The sequence below is a fragment of the Suillus discolor genome, assembly GCF_016758755.1.
Source record: "Suillus discolor strain FC423 chromosome Unknown F5147scaffold_65, whole genome shotgun sequence".
Classification (NCBI taxonomy): domain Eukaryota; kingdom Fungi; phylum Basidiomycota; class Agaricomycetes; order Boletales; family Suillaceae; genus Suillus; species Suillus discolor.
In genome coordinates, this window is record NW_024541312.1 from 206,107 (window position 1) to 226,194 (window position 20,088).

At 46.6% G+C, this 20,088-nt stretch overlaps 4 protein-coding genes across 4 annotated transcripts; 3 read left to right on the forward strand and 1 right to left on the reverse strand.

Annotated features, from left to right (window-relative positions):
• Positions 1–242: 242 nt before the first annotated feature.
• F5147DRAFT_368438 (uncharacterized protein) lies at positions 243–1,233 on the reverse strand. The gene has a single exon (XM_041429412.1). It carries the CDS (start codon positions 940–942, stop codon positions 283–285), a length of 660 nt encoding a protein of 219 aa, XP_041288590.1. The 5' UTR covers positions 943–1,233; the 3' UTR covers positions 243–282.
• Positions 1,234–2,198: 965 nt separating this feature from the next.
• Positions 2,199–4,684, forward strand: F5147DRAFT_715112 (WD40-repeat-containing domain protein). Its single transcript, XM_041438525.1, has 5 exons — positions 2,199–2,467; positions 2,526–3,729; positions 3,902–3,982; positions 4,039–4,263; positions 4,313–4,684. The coding sequence occupies exons 2-5, from the start codon at positions 2,638–2,640 to the stop codon at positions 4,583–4,585; spliced, it is 1,671 nt and encodes a 556-aa protein (XP_041288591.1). The 5' UTR covers positions 2,199–2,467; positions 2,526–2,637; the 3' UTR covers positions 4,586–4,684.
• Positions 4,685–13,597: 8,913 nt separating this feature from the next.
• F5147DRAFT_839792 (WD40-repeat-containing domain protein) lies at positions 13,598–15,714 on the forward strand (the record flags this gene model as incomplete). The annotated part of the gene is made up of 7 exons (XM_041444251.1): positions 13,598–13,675; positions 13,760–14,446; positions 14,500–14,634; positions 14,691–14,702; positions 14,774–14,830; positions 14,884–15,081; positions 15,131–15,714. The coding sequence occupies 7 exons, from the start codon at positions 13,598–13,600 to the stop codon at positions 15,380–15,382; spliced, it is 1,419 nt and encodes a 472-aa protein (XP_041288592.1). The 3' UTR covers positions 15,383–15,714.
• Positions 15,715–16,029: 315 nt separating this feature from the next.
• On the forward strand, positions 16,030–19,889 carry F5147DRAFT_715140 (uncharacterized protein). The gene is made up of 21 exons (XM_041438526.1): positions 16,030–16,715; positions 16,775–16,893; positions 16,953–17,007; positions 17,066–17,247; positions 17,299–17,383; positions 17,437–17,572; positions 17,628–17,671; positions 17,728–17,815; positions 17,871–17,937; positions 17,989–18,036; positions 18,094–18,211; positions 18,263–18,344; positions 18,401–18,490; positions 18,540–18,617; positions 18,668–18,826; positions 18,883–18,927; positions 18,979–19,011; positions 19,063–19,165; positions 19,220–19,414; positions 19,462–19,513; positions 19,565–19,889. The coding sequence occupies exons 1-21, from the start codon at positions 16,303–16,305 to the stop codon at positions 19,686–19,688; spliced, it is 2,316 nt and encodes a 771-aa protein (XP_041288593.1). The 5' UTR covers positions 16,030–16,302; the 3' UTR covers positions 19,689–19,889.
• Positions 19,890–20,088: the final 199 nt, after the last annotated feature.

Below are 20,088 nucleotides of genomic sequence, written 5' to 3' on the forward strand. Positions count from 1 at the left end.
CAAACCTTGCTGAATAATACGATGTGGCTGTACATGTCATCGGTTTTCAACTTGAAGCTGCGTTCATTGAAGTTCATTCACTAGCACTCGTGGCAGTAGTCATACTCGTGGCGGATGGCAAGTGGCAGACACAATAGATTTGGTCATTCAATATATTATCCGGCTAGACAATGCAGTGATATTCGATGATACAGCCCAATGACACATTTCACCAGATTCTCCGAACTCCCCTCCTGTGCTTGAAGCTTCTGACCGCTCCACTGAAACATTCTTCGAAACGTGTCAGGCGTGGGCAGCTTGAGGAGGTCCTGTGTCATCAGAAATTCTTGCAGGACCGGGAGCGGCTGCGGGCGTGTTGGTCGGGCTGGGAGCAGGGTCAGGTTGGGAGTGTGCCACAGCTTCCCCTGCAGGGGCACTTCCGGAACCGTAGTCTGCATTCTTGATCGTCCGTTCCATGAACATTCCTCGTCCGCTCTTCTTCTCCCTTCTAACGATCGATGACCTTTGTTTTTCATGCGACTCGGCTAGATGATCGGACCCTGGTGCAGCATGATTAAGAACCATCCGTTGTTCACCCTCGCCAACCTTCTTTCCTTGGTATAGTTTGTTGTGTTGATGGGAAGGATGTGATATGTGGGGGATGCCTGCGGCATCTGGGAAGGCACTGCGTACCGCGAGGTTGGAGTTAGGCATGGCATGGACGGTGTGGATGGTGGCCGTGGCGAGGGCAGTGGCGAGAATGAATGCACGCATGGTTTGATGAAAACGAGGGTGAAAGATTATAATAGTGGAGCTCGTAGGTGACCGTTGAAGACAAGATTGGGGTGGGTAGAAAGGTCTAGGCTGTCCGAATTTTATGTTCCCAGCCGAGAGGCTGACAGGCATTGGCATCAACGAGGCTGACATTTCTGGCCGAGGAGTGGTCAGCCGCACCCTGTGCATATTGTTTCTCGTATCATCTAACTCGGCGTAGAAGTGAGAAATAGGTTACCGACGACCCGGCGCTGTGGACAGACCACCGAGTAGTGGGTATTCATACAAGTCCGTGGGCTCCTAGCAATATGCTGCGGTACAAGTAGCTTCTGAGGCTAATGGAACCCCAGATGTCATGCCCTTGCCGGACGGGGACATGCATTCCGGATCAGTTACAAGCTCTGCGTTTTCAGCAGTAAGCTGCGGTACAAGTTGCTTCTGAGGCTAACGGAACCCCGGATATCATGCCCTTGCCGGACGGGGACATGCATTTCGGATCAGTTACAAGCTCTGCGTTTGCAGCAGTAAGCTGCGGTATAAGTAGCTTCTGAGGCTAACGGAACCCCGGATATCACGCCCTTGCCGGACGGGGACATGCATTCCGGATCAGTCACAAGCTCTGCGTTTTCAGCAGTGTAGATGAAAACGCAGAGCTTTTAATTGATTCCTCACTTGTCGTCAATTGGAAGCGTTCCTCTACCCTGTCAACGATATACGTCACATGGACCAATGCGCTGACTGCACTAGAATGTCGGAGAGATGAAACCGTCGGATTACCGAGGGTGGAAGTGTGAAGAAAGTACCTTGATAAACCTGGTACTGGTATTTGTCATGAATAAACATAGCACCAGTGCGTGGGCAAGCGCTTATCTGCACAGTGAAGTCATAGGGGTGCAAAAGGCCGCAACATGCAGGTAGGTAGTGTTGTGCAACCGGCCGGTGTGCGGCTGGCGCTTCGCTCCGACTGTGGGACAGGGAGAGCGGCGACCAGATCAGCAACGGCCTGTGTGACGAGAGAGATGCGTAGGCAATGCGTCTACGAGATGTTCATTCTCAATGTCACGAATGTGAAGCGCTCGACTCGGGGCAAGGATGAATTTCAGAGCTGAGACAGAATCATGTGGCCAATTCAAAGTTTTAGAACACACCTTGGCACGCTTCTCACAACAATACGCATACTGGCTGCTTCAGACCATCACATTGCCCTGGAGATACGTGTCATAAATTTCGAAAATAGACAAACGGTAAGAAAATGCAGTGATCTGTTGCATGAAGTTTGTCACGACCATCAGTCAAGGTATCAAACAAAGTACAAGAACATGCGGATGGCGCCAGTTATGGGACCTGAGGCCTGAGCGCTTCATCAACAAATTACCCAATGAAACGATTATGTTAACGCATGGGAATGCGAAAATGATTTGAACAAGCACCTTCCTTGTCCGTATATCATTTACAAGAGCGGAACTTCATCTGCATTAAGTAATTTTGAACGTGAGAGGATGATCTAGGCGCTTCTTCTACATAGGAAAAACCAGATGCTTGAGCAACGACTAAACCCGTAACCACTCGCCTTCCAACCACCATTCAAGTGTGAAGGGAACATCGTGTATGTTCTCACTTTACCCTTCGCGAAAATAAAGCCGCTGGCGACAGACAGAATTAACCCAGCGATTTGTATCCCCAAAGCCGTCCTGTCGGCTAAGACCAAAGACCTGTGAGTTGACTTTATCGTTAGCAATATCACGTGCTTCTATTGACCAAAAAGAATATAGGCTCATCAATTCACCAACGATCATTGTCCTGGCAAGAAATCTGGTCCACATTCAAGAGCTCTTCTTGCATCGCATACACGATCCATGATCTGAATCAGTTGAGAGCATAATAATGAAAAGTCCCAGATCAACTTCCATTTCTGGACCGCACATTCAGCGTCATTATGCTGAATCGCCGGGAATGCGGGGTGCTGAAGTATTGCCATGCCAGCTAATGGTTCTCCACGGTCATGTAAAGGATGTTGTGCACCTCCGAGTCCCTGGCGGACAGCGCATCATAACCGGTTCAGACGATGGTACGATCCGAGTATGGGACCTAGAGAATGGCGCAGAGATAGGTGACAGGTGGCCAGTTGACGATTATAGGATACCAGTGACAAGCTTAGCATTGTCCCCAAACGGCATTACTCTTGCAAGTGGGTACAAGAATGGGTTAGTGAGATTGTGGGACATTGGAACGGGGAAGGTCATCGTCGAATGGACAGGTCACACTGACAAAGTACGGTCGATATGCTGGAGTCCAGATGGTGAGCAAGTGGCGAGCGGATCCAACGATGGGACAGTACGAGTGTGGTATGGCCAGAGCGGAAAACCCGTGCTTGGTCTCAATCCAATGATGAATTCGGAATACAAAGATGTATACACAGTGGCATATTCACCAGATGGGACGAGGATTGCGGCGGGAGGAGAAAAGAAGAACGCATTAAATATTTGGGATGCCAAGGCGGGCGAGCTACTCTCCACAGTCGAGTTCCAGGAAGAGGGTTCTTTTATAATCACCGGTGGCTCGGAGGAATCTGATATTGGTTGTATCGGTCAACCTGTTTTCAGCTTGGTTTGGTCGTCGGATGGAAAGAAGCTTATTTGCGGATTCCAATGTGGCTGGATCAGGGTATTCGACACCGCCACAGCCACATGGCAGGAGATTGCCATCATCAATTTGGGTCGGGCCCATGTCCGTAAGGTCGCTTTGTTTCGCAACGACCGTCTTCTAGCGAGTGCAGCATCGTCAGACGTACGCTTGTGGAATCTCGATACCAACCTACAAGTTGGTCCACCTCTCCTGCAAGATAATTTTCCAGACTGCTTAACCTTCTCGGATGATGGAAAGCTAGTCGCAGGCGCTGGCACACATGTGTCCGTCTGGGACACTCATGCCATCGTAAAAGAAGCTGGTTCAGAAGACCTCGTGACCATTCCAGATGTGAGTGAAAATTTACCACTCACTCAATCTTACTAACGATGAGCTCTAGAAGGTGTGTATCATCGAGTCATGGTTCCGACTCCGGAATACTAATATTTCACTCGTACTAGTCGTTCTTAGATGTGCGTGCCGTGTTGTCATTTTTTCAATGATTATAACCTTGACAGTTTAGGTGGACGCTACGGGACATCCAGCTGAGCTCGAGCAGGAGTATCAGGGGAGGTTTTTTGACGACACTCCAGACGGTGATTATGTGCGTCGTCGTCATCTCAACTAGCCCATTCTTAAGTCTGATTGATACGCGCTCAGTCTTCCGCGCCAGGTTATCACAATTCCTCTGCACACCATCACCGCGGTCCTTTCAGACCATCTGGTTCACGTTCACGTGTGCTTTTCTCTCGCATCTCCTCGCTCCTCCGTCGCTCTCAACTCAACACTGATAAAACAACGGTACTTCAACGACCTCCAAGGCGAAGTATCTTTTCTCGTCGCGGTCCTCATGCTGTCGAGATTGCTACAATACGTGACAAACAGGTACATATTTCTCAGTTATGTTTCCAATCATCGAATGATTTATATGCAGGCATTGTATGTTGCTCCACGGCCACGAGTTAACGACCCAGGGAGGCCACGGCATGGCTATTCGCAAAGTCAAGCACAGGCGTCGATACCACAAACTCCACCTGCTGCTGGCTCGGCGTCCACAACACCTCCTGATCCTACTACCACCACGACAGGTGCAGCAAGCGCGGCGGCGCAGTCAAGTCCTGTTGTCGTCATTGACAAACCTCCATGGTGGGCACGTCTCGTACTTTTTATCTGCTGTGCATCTGCACAATACCCCAATAGACAATAGTGGCGCCGAGACCAGCGCCTGCTATATATAAGCATTTATATAGAGCTAGACAGTGTCAGTTGCTGTATAATAGACTCGCTTGTCAAAAAAAATGATGTCGAATTCAGTCACCCGTTTGACTCTGACATCCGGACCTAAGCCTCAGTCGCTGAATATTTATAGGGGTACATTAGATGTGTACATGCTTTGTTAGACAAGAAATGTTTCATCATCGACACTCTTCCCAGTGGGGTAACTACACTATTCGTTGCTGGTTTATCCGGAACGAGGGCTCGCACATCCCAATTAACATTCTGTTTGAAATACCAGACAGCTATCAATGAGCCTTTCTGTGCGGTTCACCAAAACTTATGGACTCCCGTTGGCTACATAAATTTAACTATTATTCCCCATTCATGCCAGGGATGACTGACAAGCATCTGCTACATTTTTTCATGATCATCATATCAAGGTTTCAAACAATGGGAAAGCGTGTGCATAGCGCCAGTTGCAGAACCTGAGCGCTTCATCTGCATATCACCCTTTCGTAAGAGTGAGACATTTGTAGAATGCATGCTCGAAAGTCTCACAAGAAATTGATGAGAGACTTTTGGCATTAACTTGTCCGAGGAGGGAGTGCATGCCCCATACACGTTTGTGTCATTGTAGAACAATCACTGTCAACCAGTATCAAACGCTGTACCGGGCCTGGGCCTGAGCGCTCATCTACACAGCATGATTTACCTGGAAAGCAAGGAACATGCATGAGTTCAACGAAAATGAACCGAGCTAGACATCATGCAGAATATCTCATCTACTGTCTCAACTCACAGTCAGTCAAGCACTCTCGAAACTTATGAATGGAGAGCATACCATGCATCTAAAGTTGTGTCAAATTGACATTCTTCTGGAAGGTACTTGCTGTTACAACCGCTATCTCATACTTTTACATTCTTAAGATATGCCTTCCTTTCTTGAACTTGTACTTACTATCTCACGATGACTTGGTCTGTGCGCACATATGGATCTATTTAAGCACATGTATTACACTTGTATTCTTTACTTGAATCTTACTAGGTTTTACCTGGAACATCCCTCGCTTAAGACCTCCAATCTTAAGTCGTCCTGAAACCCGATTCTTAGTCAAAGCACTCCTTTGACTAAGTCCACAGAACTCTCTCTTGTCTGAGAGACTGAGAATCTCAATGACCGAAAACTCTGTTGAGTTGTCGTTGTTAGAACTATCCTAGTTCGTAACAAAAGATTCAAGTCGAAAAGACACCACACATCTGTGTGTGTCCGATACCAACAGAACAAAGAAGACAAACCGAAAACAAGAAGAACTGCTGAGCAAAACAGCCAGCACGGACAGCAGACCTGACATCACTCACCCCAAGACTACAGGCCTTGAACCTTGGTACTTCAGTACCCCCGCTCAATATGTCGACATCAAACACTAGCAGCGGCAAAGAATTCGAATACAAGATAAACCACCCTCCCATATTCAATGGAGATAGGGATCTGTCTAGATCATTCCTCCTATCCTGTAACGCTTACATGGATATCAACGATAAACTCTACAAAGAAGACAAACATCGCATCATTTTCATCACGTCGTTTATGAACGAAGGAAATGCCAGATTATGGAAAGAAGAATTTCTGGAAGACACTCAATTCATTGACTCCTCCGGACAAAAGAAAGGATATGGTACCATGAAAGATTTCTTAGAAGCTTTCAATAAAGCATTCTCCGCAATCGATCCTTCCGGAACAGCAATGACCAAGCTAGGAGCTCTCAAACAAACCGGAGATCTCCAGACTTATATCGCCGATTATCAGAGGCTAATCGCTCAGGCAAAAGTCAAAGAAGAAACCGCCAAAATCTTTCACTTCCAGCAAGGACTCAATATAGGAATCCTTATCAAGATGTTCAATGCTGGAAACGTCCCAAAGAACTTCGATGACTACATCGCCGCAGTAGTCGACATCGATAACTGCCACACACAGTTACAATCCATTAGATCCCGCTTCCCTATACAACAGAAGAAGAAAAGATTTGGGGATCAAAGATTTGTACCCACAAGGGATCGCGATGCTATGGTGATTGATCGACTCACGGATGAAAGTCGCCAAGAACACATGCGTGTCGGAAAGTGCTTCACTTGCCACCAGATCGGACACCGTGCTCAGGAATGTCCGCAGAAGAAAAAGGGACCTCCCTTTGTCCACAAAGTGGAAGAAGAGGAAGAAGAAACTAGGCGCATTCAAGAGGATTTTTGAAACAGAGAAACATATCGACAGTGGAATCTCCAATAGAACCTGTACGTTTGATACGAGCTGTCAATGATAAAAAAGAACTTCGCATTCCCATTACTCTCATATCTCGAAAACAGGAAAATGTCGAAACAAGCACGGTAATCAATTCTGGCGCTTCTGGAACCTATATCTCCGAAAGCTTTGTGAAAAAGCTCGGGATAAGAACCAAAAAACTGAAAAAACCATTCAATATCCAAACCGCAGATGGAAGCTATTTCAGCAGCGGACCAGTAAATCGGTACTGCACCCTTATCATCAAAATTGATGAATGAACCATGATAGGAAAATTCAACATTACCAATTTAGGAACACGAGACCAAATTCTCTTGGGAATTCCGTGGCTCCAAAAGATGAATCCCTCTATCAACTGGACAGAACGAACTCTCTCACTTCCTTGTACCCCAAAGTCTATCGAAATCTCGGAAAGAATTCGAAAACTTAGCACCCCCCCCAAACAAAGAAAGTGGACAAATTCCAAACTAAAGAAACAACCATCCAAATTCTCTGCTTCCATCGAGGAAATCCCCGAAGATGTACTGCTGTTGCTACCAACAGAGGATGACAATCTTTTTGACACTCAGGAAGACATTTGGTGCGCTCCACTGGTACAAGACGTCTCTACCTATAAGCTAGATGACGGGGAATTCCTGGTTGAATACGGTGCTGATGGAGAATTCGTTCGAATTATACAAGAGATTTCGCTCGACACTCCTCTCACAAAGGATGGAACATCCTTTTCGGAACAAATTCCGATCATCACCCCTCTTAAAGTTAGCAACAAGGCACAAGAGTTTGCAACGGAAGAAAAGGAAAAACAGAAGAAACCCTTCGAAGAACTCGTGCCCGCTTATCTCCATGAGTATGCGGATGTATTTGCCAAAGATGGACTAAAACAACTCCCCCCGGAACGACCAGGAATAGACCACTGCATAGAAACAAAACCTGGGTTCCTTCCAAGGACGTCTAAAGTATACCCTCTCTCACCAAAAGAAAGGCTTGTGGTAAAGAGATTTATTGACGAAAATTTGGAAAAAGGTTTTATCACTCCGTCAAAATCCCCACAAGCCAGTGGGTTCTTTTTTGTAGGAAAGAAAAGTGGAGAGCTTCGTCCCTGTCAAGATTATCGAGGCATTAATGATCAAACGATAAAGAACTCTTATCCCCTTCCACTTCCGGCAACTCTTATCGAATGACTACACGGGGCAAACTTCTTCACGAAAATGGATATTAGATCAGGATATAACAACATCCGTATCCACCCGGATGATCGATGGAAAGCCGCGTTTACCACGGAGCACGGATTATTTGAACCAAGTGTAATGTTCTTCGGGCTATGCAACTCACCTGCCACCTTTCAAGCATTTATGGATAATGAATTCCGTCAGGAAATCAACGAAGGATGGCTGGTAATATACATGGATGACATCCTTATCTTTTCAAAGACACTTGAAGAACATCACGAACGAACAAGGCGGATCTTAACAAAGATTAGAGCGGAAAAGCTATTTCTGAAACCAGAAAAGTGCACATTCGACTCTCAAGAAGTTGAATTTCTTGGCATGATCATTAAACCAGGATCCGTAGAAATGGACAAAGCAAAAACCAACGGCATCAAAGAATGGCCCGTTCCTACTTCTGTTAAAGAAGTTCGGTCATTTTTAGGATTCTGCAATTTCTACCGATTATTTGTCGCTCACTACTCGGACATCGCTCGTCCCCTTATCGATCTGATCAAGAAGGATACCATTTTCTCTTGGAACGCTCAACATCAGGAAATGTTCGACCAGTTGAAAACCCGTTTTACCACCCATCCTGTACTCCGCAACCCAGACCCCTTAAAACAATTCGCTATTGCCACAGACGCTTCTTTAGTGGCAACAGGAGGAGTTCTATTACAAACTGACGAAAACGGTGTCTATCACCCCTGCGCCTATCTATCGCAATCATTCAATCCAGCCAAACGAAATTATCCAATTTTTGACCGAGAACTCCTTGCCATAATTCGTGCGCTAACCGAATGGCGACATTATCTTGAAGGACACCCCTCCCCGATTATAGTTTTCACAGATCACATGAACTTGCTCTACTTTAAGAAAGCCGAACACTTATCTCGTCGACAAGCACAATGGCAGATGCTTCTGACTGACTTTGATCTGGAGCTACATCATGTTCCTGGTTCTAAATTAGCTGTACCTGACGCCCTCTCTCGGCGATCAGACCATGATACCGGATCCTCCGATAACGATAACACCATCCTACTTCCCGATTCCATGTTTGTCCGACTCATTGATGATGACCTTTGCGCTACCCTTGCCAGCTCCGATGCACTTAACGACCCACTATTCGCCACTGCCGTAGACGCCCTCAATGGTGTCTGTCTTCCCCCCATGAAATCCGCTTTAAGTGATTGGAAAGTAGATTCAGGGATCTTGTCTTACAAGAACCGAGCGTATATTGCTCCTGATCATCGCAAAACTATGTTGGCTCGATACCATGACCATCCAACCGCTGGTCATCCCGGACGTTTTAAAACCGAGGAATTGGTCAAACGCGAAGTGTGGTGGCCAGGTATGGGAGCCTTCATCCGGAAATACGTTGAAGGATGTGCCACCTGCCAGCAAATGAAGGCCGATACACATCCCGTTACGCCACCTCTCGTCCCCATTTCCTCCCTTGCCACCCGCCCCTTTTCCCAGATCTCTGTCGATCTTATCACGGATCTTCCCATTTCCTCTGGTTTTGATTCCATCATGGTCGTGGTAGACCATGGGCTTAGTAAGGGGGTGATAATTACTCCTTGCCATAAAAATATTACCTCTGAAGGGGTAGCCAAACTATTCCTGAAACACGTATTCAAACACTTCGGATTACACGACAAAGTAATCTCTGACCGAGGACCCCAATTTCTCTCAAAATTCTCCGTGGAATTAGCTCGACTCCTTGATTATTCTATCGCCCCTTCCACCGCCTATCATCCACAGACTGATGGACAGACTGAACGACTCAATCAAGAACTAGAAACATACCTACGGATCTATTGCAGCAATGACCCAACTAATTGGGTAGAACACCTTCCCATGGCAGAGTTTGTTCACAATCATAGAAAGCATGACGCCCGAAATGCTTCACCTTTCTACATCATGATGGGTTATGAGCCTAAAGGAATCCCCCATGTCTTGGCAGACTCAACTGTACCAGCCGTGGAGGAACGAGTTCGACTTCTTCAAAAGATCAGAGAAGAAGCGATAGCCTGTCACAACATCGCTATGCAACGGATGGCGGAAAGATCCTTCGGCCAGAAGTACCAACCATGGAAAGTAGGCGATAAGGTGTGGTTATCTGCAACCAATCTCCGTCTAAAACTTCCATCTCAGAAACTCGCCCCGAAAAGATATGGCCCCTTCCCCATTTCTGCCGTACTATCTCCGATCACGTTCACACTCCAACTACCTCCGCAATGGAAAATACATCCCATGTTCCATGCTTCCCTATTATCGTCCTATAACGAAAATGACGTTCACGGTCCAAACTTCTTGGAACCACCACCTGACATTCTAGAAGAAGAAGAAGAATACGAAATAGAAGCTATACTGGCTCACAAAGGCACCAGCAAACGTCGCCGTTATCTTGTATCATGGAAAGGATATTCCTCTGCTAGCAACGAGTGGATCCCGGAAGAAAACCTGGAAAACGCTGAAGAAACCCTTTCGATCTATAAAAGAAAACACTCGCTGTGATATCTTCCCATCAACATAAACATTATGTCCTTCCCAGTTTCTTACACTCTCCCCTATGAATCCACGTTCGCCCCAATCAACCTATCCTCAGACGAAGGAAGATTTGAATCCTTCATCTCAGAAATTGAAGACCTTACTCTCATCAAAGCCGCTATCCTTTGTCCCCAACATGCCATTGAAATCAACAAGATCCTTATCAACCGAAACACCTTCTCCATCAATCTCCTCGTTAACGTCATCAGATCCGCCGAACTCATTGAAAGACTCGTACGACATGTGGAGGAACCACATGTTCAACATGGCATCATGCATTTACAGAAACACATTCGTGCTTACACTCTGCGTCTTATCCCTCAGGAGGTTAGGGCAGATATCCAGGAAGTTATTCACATCATTGCTGAACGAGTCACCGGAGTCGCTCGCCCACCATCTCCACAACCAGTTGAACGAACAACTGCGACTCCACCACCTTCCTATGACGGTGGAATTCCCATTCCTCCTCCTCGTGTGTCTGACGAGCTATTGGCTGCTGTTAACAGCCTCACGGAGATTACCAACGCCATGATCGTTAACCTGCAAGAAGAGACCCAACTTGCATTACAAGTAGCCTCCATAGCATCCGCAACCACGTCTGATACGGTCGTTGCTCCAGAAGAAACTGTAGAGCACCTGGAAAACCTTTACGCTGCCTTCTCTTCTACGCACGATGAGATAACCATGGAACAGTCGATTTCTCCTCCCGACGAAACCATCGCGCTTGCTGAAGCACTCAGAGCGCTACACATCCATCCACCAATGACTATCCCATCCACGCTTACTCCACCAACATTTGTAGACTGCCTTGTCCCAGTACAAGCCCTTGGACCTACCACCCCTGCAGAGTACGCTGAGCTAATCGCGGAAGCAGAACGAATCCCCATGCCATTGTCCTCCATCTACGTACTCGCTAAAGAAGACGTAGCCCAGATTAAAGAATCTTCTCGAAGAAGAAGAAGGTCCCCTAAACATGGATACCGAGGCAAGGGAAAGAAAAGAGCCTCTAGCGATGATGAAGCATTCAGTCACCGTCTGTTACGACAAACGGTCGTGTGCGACTAGGGTGATCTAAACAGCGACAACCACGACAGTGGTACCAAGTGCTGAGAGTCATCGGCCTTTACAGACAAGCAAAGGTTGCGTACTCGAACGTAGCTCATGGTGGTTAACGAGGGGTTACGCTGAGATGATAGCAGGGTTTACAGACAGTGAGAGGCGTCACTGAAGGTACGAGTCGATGTCGAGCAGGTAGCTTTAGCGGGACAAGGAGTTCAAGGGTAAACCTAGTAAGATTAAAGTAAGGAACGTCTACTTGTAATCTTCGACCTTATATAAGGCTACTTGTCGTATCTAAGCTCAGCCTAAAGCTGGGTTCTAATCTGCTTATCTACATGTGTCAGAGATAGCGTCCATGAGGCGGGCTTCTATCGTAGATAGGGTCCATGCGGTACCCTTCTATCAGTACATGAGGCAGCGCGAGGCTTGCCTTCTATCGTTACATGAGGCAGCACGAGGCTTGCCTTCTATCTTCTATCAGTCCTCGAGGCAACACGATGCTTGCCTTCTATCTTGATAACATTAATAGGTCTTCTAGACCTATGTCGTCATGTATCGTCACGTGCAGTCCAGACCGCTTATCTAAGCCGGCAGTTGCCGCTTATCTTCTATCATCATCTATCGTCATCTATCATCATCTGTTGTCACAGAGCTAGTGAGGCTCCGGTATCGTCTATAGAGCTGGTGAGGCTCCAGTGTCGTCTATAGCTGTGCGGTCGGCAGAGGGCTATCTGCTGGTGGGGGACTCGTGCCATGTTACTGTAACACCGTCCCGCTCCTCCCATCATACGCCCTTCATCCTTGAACCCAGACGAAAACCGTGTTTGCAGATACTGTAAAACCCTTGGCCATCGCCAAACCAACTGTCCCGATTATTATTGCAGGATATGCAGGGAACTCTCCCCTGGACATCTATCCTTGTATTGCCACCAATTCACTGGAAGCTCCCCCACTACACTTACTTGGAAGGACGAAGGATTCTACCAAGAACTCTCTCATTGGGAAAAAAGTTTAGATGAAGCTTACATCAGCCAGTGCCAGGAAGAAGAAGCCCTCCGACAGGCGGAGTACCTTACTGGAGGAGACGATCAGCTTGACTATTCCGACGACCCTATCTATTGGGCGAACCAGGACGACTCTAACCATTGTGAATACCAAGATTATGAGTAAAGTCGGTGACTTCATGCTTAGTAAGGGGGTAATGTTACAACCGCTATCTCATACTTTTACATTCTTAAGATATGCCTTCCTTTCTTGAACTTGTACTTACTATCTCACGATGACTTGGTCTGTGCGCACATATGGATCTATTTAAGCACATGTATTACGCTTGTATTCTTTACTTGAATCTTACTAGGTTTTACCTGGAACATCCTTCGCTTAAGACCTCCAATCTTAAGTCGTCCTGAAACCCGATTCTTAGTCAAAGCACTCCTTTGACTAAGTCCACAGAACTCTCTCTTGTCTGAGAGACTGAGAATCTCAATGACCGAAAACTCTGTCGAGTTGTCGTTGTTAGAACTATCCTAGTTCGTAACACTTGCAGTGAGCGATGCACTTTGCACCCCTGCCAAGCTGAAGTCAAGATATAAACAGTCGTTTACCAGCATTTGGGATCCACGCAAACATTCCTATAGATTCTCAAAAAACAAACAAACACTGCAGTCAGCAACTCTTGCACATATCGTTCCCTCGTGAGTCAGTATACATTGATCAGGGTTTCTGGTGAGTAAATTTTTCATGCGCTCTAATGATAAATTGATGAGGAAAGAAGAAAGGTCCGTAAAATAAGCGGAAACTTTTCCTCTACAGGACCATTTGCTCTAAGACCCCAGGGAGCTGCTCTCGCACGCACAATACACCAGCGATCAAAACTTGAGCGTCAACCATGTCTTCCCCTGCTGCTGAGATGGAAGAGATGCCAGCTTTGACACCCAACCAGACAATGCGAGGACATACCGACTGGGTATGAGGGACCATTCACTTGCCAAACGGACAACACATCATCACATGTTCCCAAGATGGTTCACTGTGCCTATGGGACCTGGAGAGCGGCGCTCAAATAGGTGATGACTGGCGAGATAAAGAGGATGACGAGGATGGAGAAGGAGTGCTGTCAATTGCACTGTCTCCAAATGGTACAATTGTTGCAAGCGGAAGCAGTGATGGGACAGTGAGGTTATGGTTCGTCGAGACGGGGAAGGTCATTGACAAGTGGACCGGACATACTGGTTATGTGAAGTCAGTTTGCTGGAGTCCAGATGGTGAGCGGGTGGTGAGCGGATCCCGGGATGGAACAGCAAAAATTTGGGATGTGGAGAGCGGCGAGACTGTGCTAGGTCCAATCAAAACGGGGCACAAGTGGGTGTATGTGGTGGCCTACTCACCCGACTCAACAAAGATTGCGACGGGAGGACTCCTCGAGAATGGGATCAAAATATGGGATGCAACGACAGCTGAACTGCTCCACGCAGTCACACATAGTCAATCAGTCGGGAGTTTGTTGTGGACATCGGACAGCGACAAGCTTATCTCCGGGTCGTCAGATGACTCAATTAGGGTTTTCGACACTGCCACATGGCAGGAACTTGCCATTCTGGAGCACCAAGACGTTGTTTACATCACTTTGTTTTCGAACAACCGCCTCCTTGTGAGTGGGTCAAACGATGGATCGGTGCTTTTGTGGGATCTCGACACGAATCTCCCTGTCGATCCACCAATCCAGCACGAATGTGAGGTGGATTGTGTGTCAATTTCCGCCGATGGAAAGCTACTAGTGACTTGCTGTAGGGACACAAATGTGTACACCTGGTACGTGCCCGCAATCCTAAATGCAACTGGGCTCGAAGACCTCCTGTCCTTTCCGAATGTCAGTGTAAACATAACACTTACCCTACCTGGCTAACAATATTATTCGAACAGAAGGTATGCGTCTCATGGTTATTCAGGAAAAGAGTATGCTAACTTCCTTCTTACACAAGCACTTACTGGACGTACGTGACATGTTTGTCAACGTTTTTACTGATTGTAACGTCAGATCGATGCTATGTGACTTGAAACCCAGTTTGAAGACGCCCAATTTCCAGAAGGATTTTTTGACGACACGCGAGAATACTCTCATGTATGTCATCATTTTTCATCAGTCGCTTCTGCCTCAGAGTTTTATCGTCACAGTATCCCTCTGCGAGTCGCTCCCGCCGTGCTTTTGCCCCCTCACGTTCACGTCCGCTTCTCGTTGGTCTTTCTTCGCTTTTCCATCGCTTTCGATCCAACAAACATGAGACGACACAACTCCAACAACGCCGGACACAAGGCTTCGTCTCACTACGTCGACCCCATGTCGTAGAAGTCGCGGCTGTGCGCGATAAAGGGGTATGATCACCTCCGTTACCACTCTTTTACATTTTAATCTATCTCGTAGTCCTTATATGTCGCCCCACCACGTAGCAAAAAGGGCAAAAGACAAAATACTCAGGCCAAAAGTCAACAACAAGCTCAAAATCACTCTCAAGCATCGTCGTTGCGTCCTGTGGCCACTGCTGTGCCTGTAATGTCCACGATACCCACAACCACCGCCACTTCCATGCCTGAAACTGACAAGCCTTCTCATCGTGCGATTGTCATTGACAACCCTCATTGGTGGATCCGCCTCATGCTTTACATTTGCTTATAAATATGTTAACTATACTGATGACCATCACGAATGAGGGATCAGCTGCCCCTCATCTAGGCAGCATACTGGCGGTTCTTATTCATGTTCTGATTATTTTGGTTGAGGTTGATTCGTGTATCTTCATTTCCTGTTTTTCTTCTGAATTGTGTTCACCAGGCTTGGTATCCGGTCTCGACAATAACACCGATTGTCCGCTTACTTGATAAAATACAATTTCACCTATCAAATTCCACAAACCTTGAGCAGTACGTGAAGATACTGTATTGCGGTGACACTTGGCAGTGTATACAAGAATACTGTTCTGATCGATACATACATATATATAATTGGACACTCACTTTCAGCGCAAAAACGGGTGGTCTTTAAGTTCCGTGTCTGACGTGGGAGCTGATTCATTTTCAAGGTCCCCGTTCACAATACGTCCAAGCGGCTGACCAGCCCACTTGTACTTCCATCGAAAGAACAACGATTGCGCTTTGGCGAGCGACTGCTCCTTGCGTGAAATCCAAAGTCGACTATGGAAGTATTTGTGCCGCCATCGTCCTCCAGGTCCAAATGTCAGGAAGACGCCCGCTGCTTCTATACAGAACGTTCTCTGTCAGTAAGATTAAACCCCTGAACTTAGAGATCTTATTGTTGTCTTTTCCCACAGCTACATTCAGCAGTTTTCTCTTGGCTACCACTATGTGCCCAAGTCCAGAACGTGCGTACGACAGCTTTGGACAGTGCACCTGATATTTATTCCCTGTACCGTCCATAAATGGACAGTAATAGTCTTGTAACACACAGCATCTTACCTATGCTATGGAAGCCACAACTTGGAGATCCTCTTATCATATCTAATGGGCGCTGCAGACACCTTCATATAGAGCTGGCGTTCCCTTTGATCATGAGTCCCACCCTAATTAGACCCACCAAGCATGTGTCCTGTAGTTGTGCCAGTGCCATCGAGATCACCATCGAGCTCAAGCTTTATGCTTGATGGTGATACTGTGCCACTCCCAGAAGGGGTACCTAACCGTGACTGGGAGGGTTTTTTTCGGCAGCAAGCAACAGTTCAGTCGGATTCAGACGACGAACACATACCTGAGCCACTGCTCACACCGTATCCGTATTTAGTCACCCCGTATCCATCATCAGTTGAACACATTATCTCACATCACCCACCGCCAACTCCTGACTCCCCTTTCATCCCAGAGCCTCCGCAGGGTCCATGGGACGGCTGGATTCCCGCATTAAATTCGCCAGTTTACCAACATCGCCAACATCAATATATTTCGCAGAGTTATTCTGAGGAAGGAGGGGACCATTTTGTTCGTCGGTGGCAAAAATGGTGAGTTTGTTTTTGCTTACGTTGGGTGCTGGCTTGCTCAATGAGTTACGGTGCACAAGGGATCAGTATGGCAAGCTGTGGGTACCGGATAGGCACAGGTTTCGGTCGCCTTCGCCTATAAGCATTCTAGGAATCGAAGACTATTTCTACCTCAATGTCCGCTCCATGAACGAAGGAGGCAAGTTGTCGACATATCAACAATACATTGCATAGCATGCATACTGAACAAGCTTATAGGGAAAAAGTCGCTTGTTTTTAGCGACTTCAGTCCAATCTTAGATTCTTTTCTTCAGTAAGTTGTCTTGGAATGGATCGTGCGGGTGCTGCTAACATTGATTCCTGATTCTCAGTACTGTATTTGTCGACATCGATCACGACGAGATTCTTGAGTATCCTATTCATCGATTGTCCCAAAAGATGAAGGTACTTCGGTCTAGGTTGGACGATGCCTACACCTTCTTGGACACAGAACAACTTCCAGGAGACCTAGTAACCAAGGCCGAAGTTTTCGGCTTCAACGCGTCTACTGGATGTTAGTTTTGCATTGATTTTCGCGCTTAATAACCCTGATCATTATGGACAGGCGAAGGGGCCGCTGAGTTCGTCGATGTTCTTGTGACACATTTAGAAAAACTGTTGGAGGTCGTGGAAACGGAAAGCAAGCAGACGTATGTGTGTTTCAGTCCATCATGCTTGTCCCTTATCGTTTATGATCATGCAGGGTCAAGCAACTCGAAGAACTATTGTCTAACAATGAGATTTCCTTCGAACTTCTGGAGTATTACTACGAGGAAGGAGAGCGTTACATCTTTAATGATGGGCTTTTACAGAATAGTTTAGATGTCGAAAGACCTATTGTGGGAACTATTTCCCTCACTTATTTATCGTCACTACTGATATTCTGCGCGAAAGATCTTGGTAGTCTTGAAGAGTGCCCGCTTCCGTGATGATAGACAGTGAGTAGGAACTTCTCGGAACATGGCTGTGACAAATTCTGATTAGACCTGTTCAGGGCGTTGCTCGTCAAGTTGGAGCACCTTGAGTGGGATGGCGTTCGTTTCGAGAAGCGCACCATGTCATTGGATCTTTTTGCATTCCAGGTACTGTGATAACTCTCCAATACCAAACTACCATTTGTTCACTTACCGATTTTAGGGAACTCGAGCCTTCTCGTCCCTGTTTCTTCAACCCGTCACAGACGAAGCCCTTGCTAAAGTGACTGGTGAGAACTTAATCTTTGAGTTTCCGTTAAGATATTGAATTATCAATATAGAGCGCGGAAGGCTTTATCTTTCTTACAGCAGAGTTTGTTGTGCAGAGTGTAAGTGCCGCATCCTTCCAGCTTCTCACTACATTTTCATACTTTCCTCATTTACAGATTATGACGACACACCGATGCGGTCGGTTTTCAGTGGCAACTCAACTCCACGCACTAGGCGGGTGATGGTTGACCCAGTTGGATTCTACCGTGCCTTGCAAGGCTACAACCCAAATTTGTGAGTAATCTACTTGTTCTCTGGGTTGACGCTAAGGCCCTAGTGTCATAGACGTGTATCACTTCCCGACGATGCGCAGGAGCATATCGCACGCCTTCCATACTGGATTGGTGGGTATGATCTTGAAGTGAATGTGAGCAATTCATAATACGTATTTCGCTAACTGCTTAAGTAAATTGTGATATCCAGCAATGGCGAATATTCAGTATATGGGATTTGAAGCCAGTCAAGTATGATCAAGAGGCATGGAGCAAACTCATTATGGACGAAGACACCAAGGTGTGCACGATCATGTTGGTTCCTTAGCTTTGTTTATCTTCTGTTGCAGGATCTTATAAGAGCACTAGTGGATAATGCTGGCTGTTCTGTAGGCGGTCTAAAGCCAGCGCAGTTCAACAAAGGACAGGTGTGTTTTGAATTGCCGTCGTTTTTTGTCTCTCACTCAAAATTTCATAGACAATACTTCTTAAGGGACCACCAGGAACGGGCAGAATGACAACTGTTCATGCTGTCTGCAATCTCCTCAAAAGACCTCTGCTTACTATCAATATCACTTCTCATGACTTCTTGTACGACCTTATGAATCTGGTACTAGATATTTCTCTGCGTGTATCGGTTCGTACAACTCACAACTTTCGATGATTCTTTGACAAGACCTTGTTATCGTTTAGTTTGCAGCCACCTGGAATGCGGTGATTGTGGTGAAAGACGCCGATGTACGTACACCCTTTGACACCTTGCCCTGTGTGATTTATCACGTCATCCAGCGTTTCCTGGAGTCGAAAGATCAAGGCCATAGGGTATGTTTTGGTTGTTGGACTCTCACTACTTGAGCCTTGATTTCTCGTCAGGATCGCGTCAGGACTGTTCTCCGTCAATTTGAGTCGGATGATTGTATCTCCTTCTGGGTATCAGGTGCCTGCGACGAAGAACTCCTGACGCAGTTTTCTGCTGGTGCGTAATCCGATTGTCTGACCTGCTTCTGCTTCTGAATGTTCGCCATTGAAGTCGTTGAATTACCTGAACTGAACACTGCAGCCCGACGTCGTCTTTGGCTTGGCCACTTCGGCTTGAATGATCCCGCTGCAATTATATGGAATAGTGAGCGCACGCTTATCGGCTCCTCCTTCGTGGATCAGAAGGAGATGGATCATTCATTACTTCTTCGTGATGTCGAGAAACTTTCACGGCATCAGTTAGATGGTAAGCTTCGTCTCTGCCACCGACGCGATGTCTGACGACGTTTTTAGGGAAGATGATTGACAATATCGTGCGGTCCGCGCGAGCACTAGCTGCCTCAAAGTAAGCCCAATGCTATATGTTATCGGGCATACGCTAATGACTATTTTACAGTGGAGAGCATTTGTCCGTCCATCACATCAAAGTGGTCATGAAAGCACAGCGATTGGATAATCTTCCGTTATGGCGGAAACTGACCCGAATTCTGACACGTCCGGCGAAGGTGCTTCACATGTGAATTGGGCGGAAGGCTCGTTGGTTTAATGTTACTGCCAGTGATACAGAGACCTGATGTTCTTGTTTGCTTGTAATATAGCTGTATGGCATTCGATGTACAATATTAGATTGCAGACCCAATTATCTCCGAAGACACGATGGGTTAAGTGAATTTGAACTGATGTAGGAAGGTACGCATGGCGCCAGCCACGGCTGAACGCTGTACATCGTCGTTAACCTGTTGGAGCGAGCACGAAGATACGGCATGGCATGCAAATTCAAGCGGAGTTAAACCAACTACTCGCAGCTCACTCCGTCAATGTCATCCAACGTTTTCAAATTTGTTGTGTTTACATATAAATTAACTCTAACTACAGAGGAGGATATGAACGTTTGAACCACAAGCACAACAAACTATCCAT

What these genes read in the sequence shown, in the direction of transcription:
- F5147DRAFT_368438 (XM_041429412.1), bottom strand. Translation starts at nt 942, where the DNA reads ATGCACAGGGTGCGGCTGACCACTCCTCGGCCAGAAATGTCAGCCTCG.
- F5147DRAFT_715112 (XM_041438525.1), top strand. Translation starts at nt 2,638, where the DNA reads ATGAAAAGTCCCAGATCAACTTCCATTTCTGGACCGCACATTCAGCGT. An exon ending in ACCTCGTGACCATTCCAGAT is followed by an intron (nt 3,730 to 3,901) that starts GTGAGTGAAAAT and finishes TTGACAGTTTAG; the next exon opens with GTGGACGCTACGGGACATCC. An exon ending in ACACTCCAGACGGTGATTAT is followed by an intron (nt 3,983 to 4,038) that starts GTGCGTCGTCGT and finishes ATACGCGCTCAG; the next exon opens with TCTTCCGCGCCAGGTTATCA.
- F5147DRAFT_715140 (XM_041438526.1), top strand. Translation starts at nt 16,303, where the DNA reads ATGTGTCCTGTAGTTGTGCCAGTGCCATCGAGATCACCATCGAGCTCA. An exon ending in GTTCGTCGGTGGCAAAAATG is followed by an intron (nt 16,716 to 16,774) that starts GTGAGTTTGTTT and finishes ACGGTGCACAAG; the next exon opens with GGATCAGTATGGCAAGCTGT. An exon ending in ATCTTAGATTCTTTTCTTCA is followed by an intron (nt 17,008 to 17,065) that starts GTAAGTTGTCTT and finishes CCTGATTCTCAG; the next exon opens with TACTGTATTTGTCGACATCG.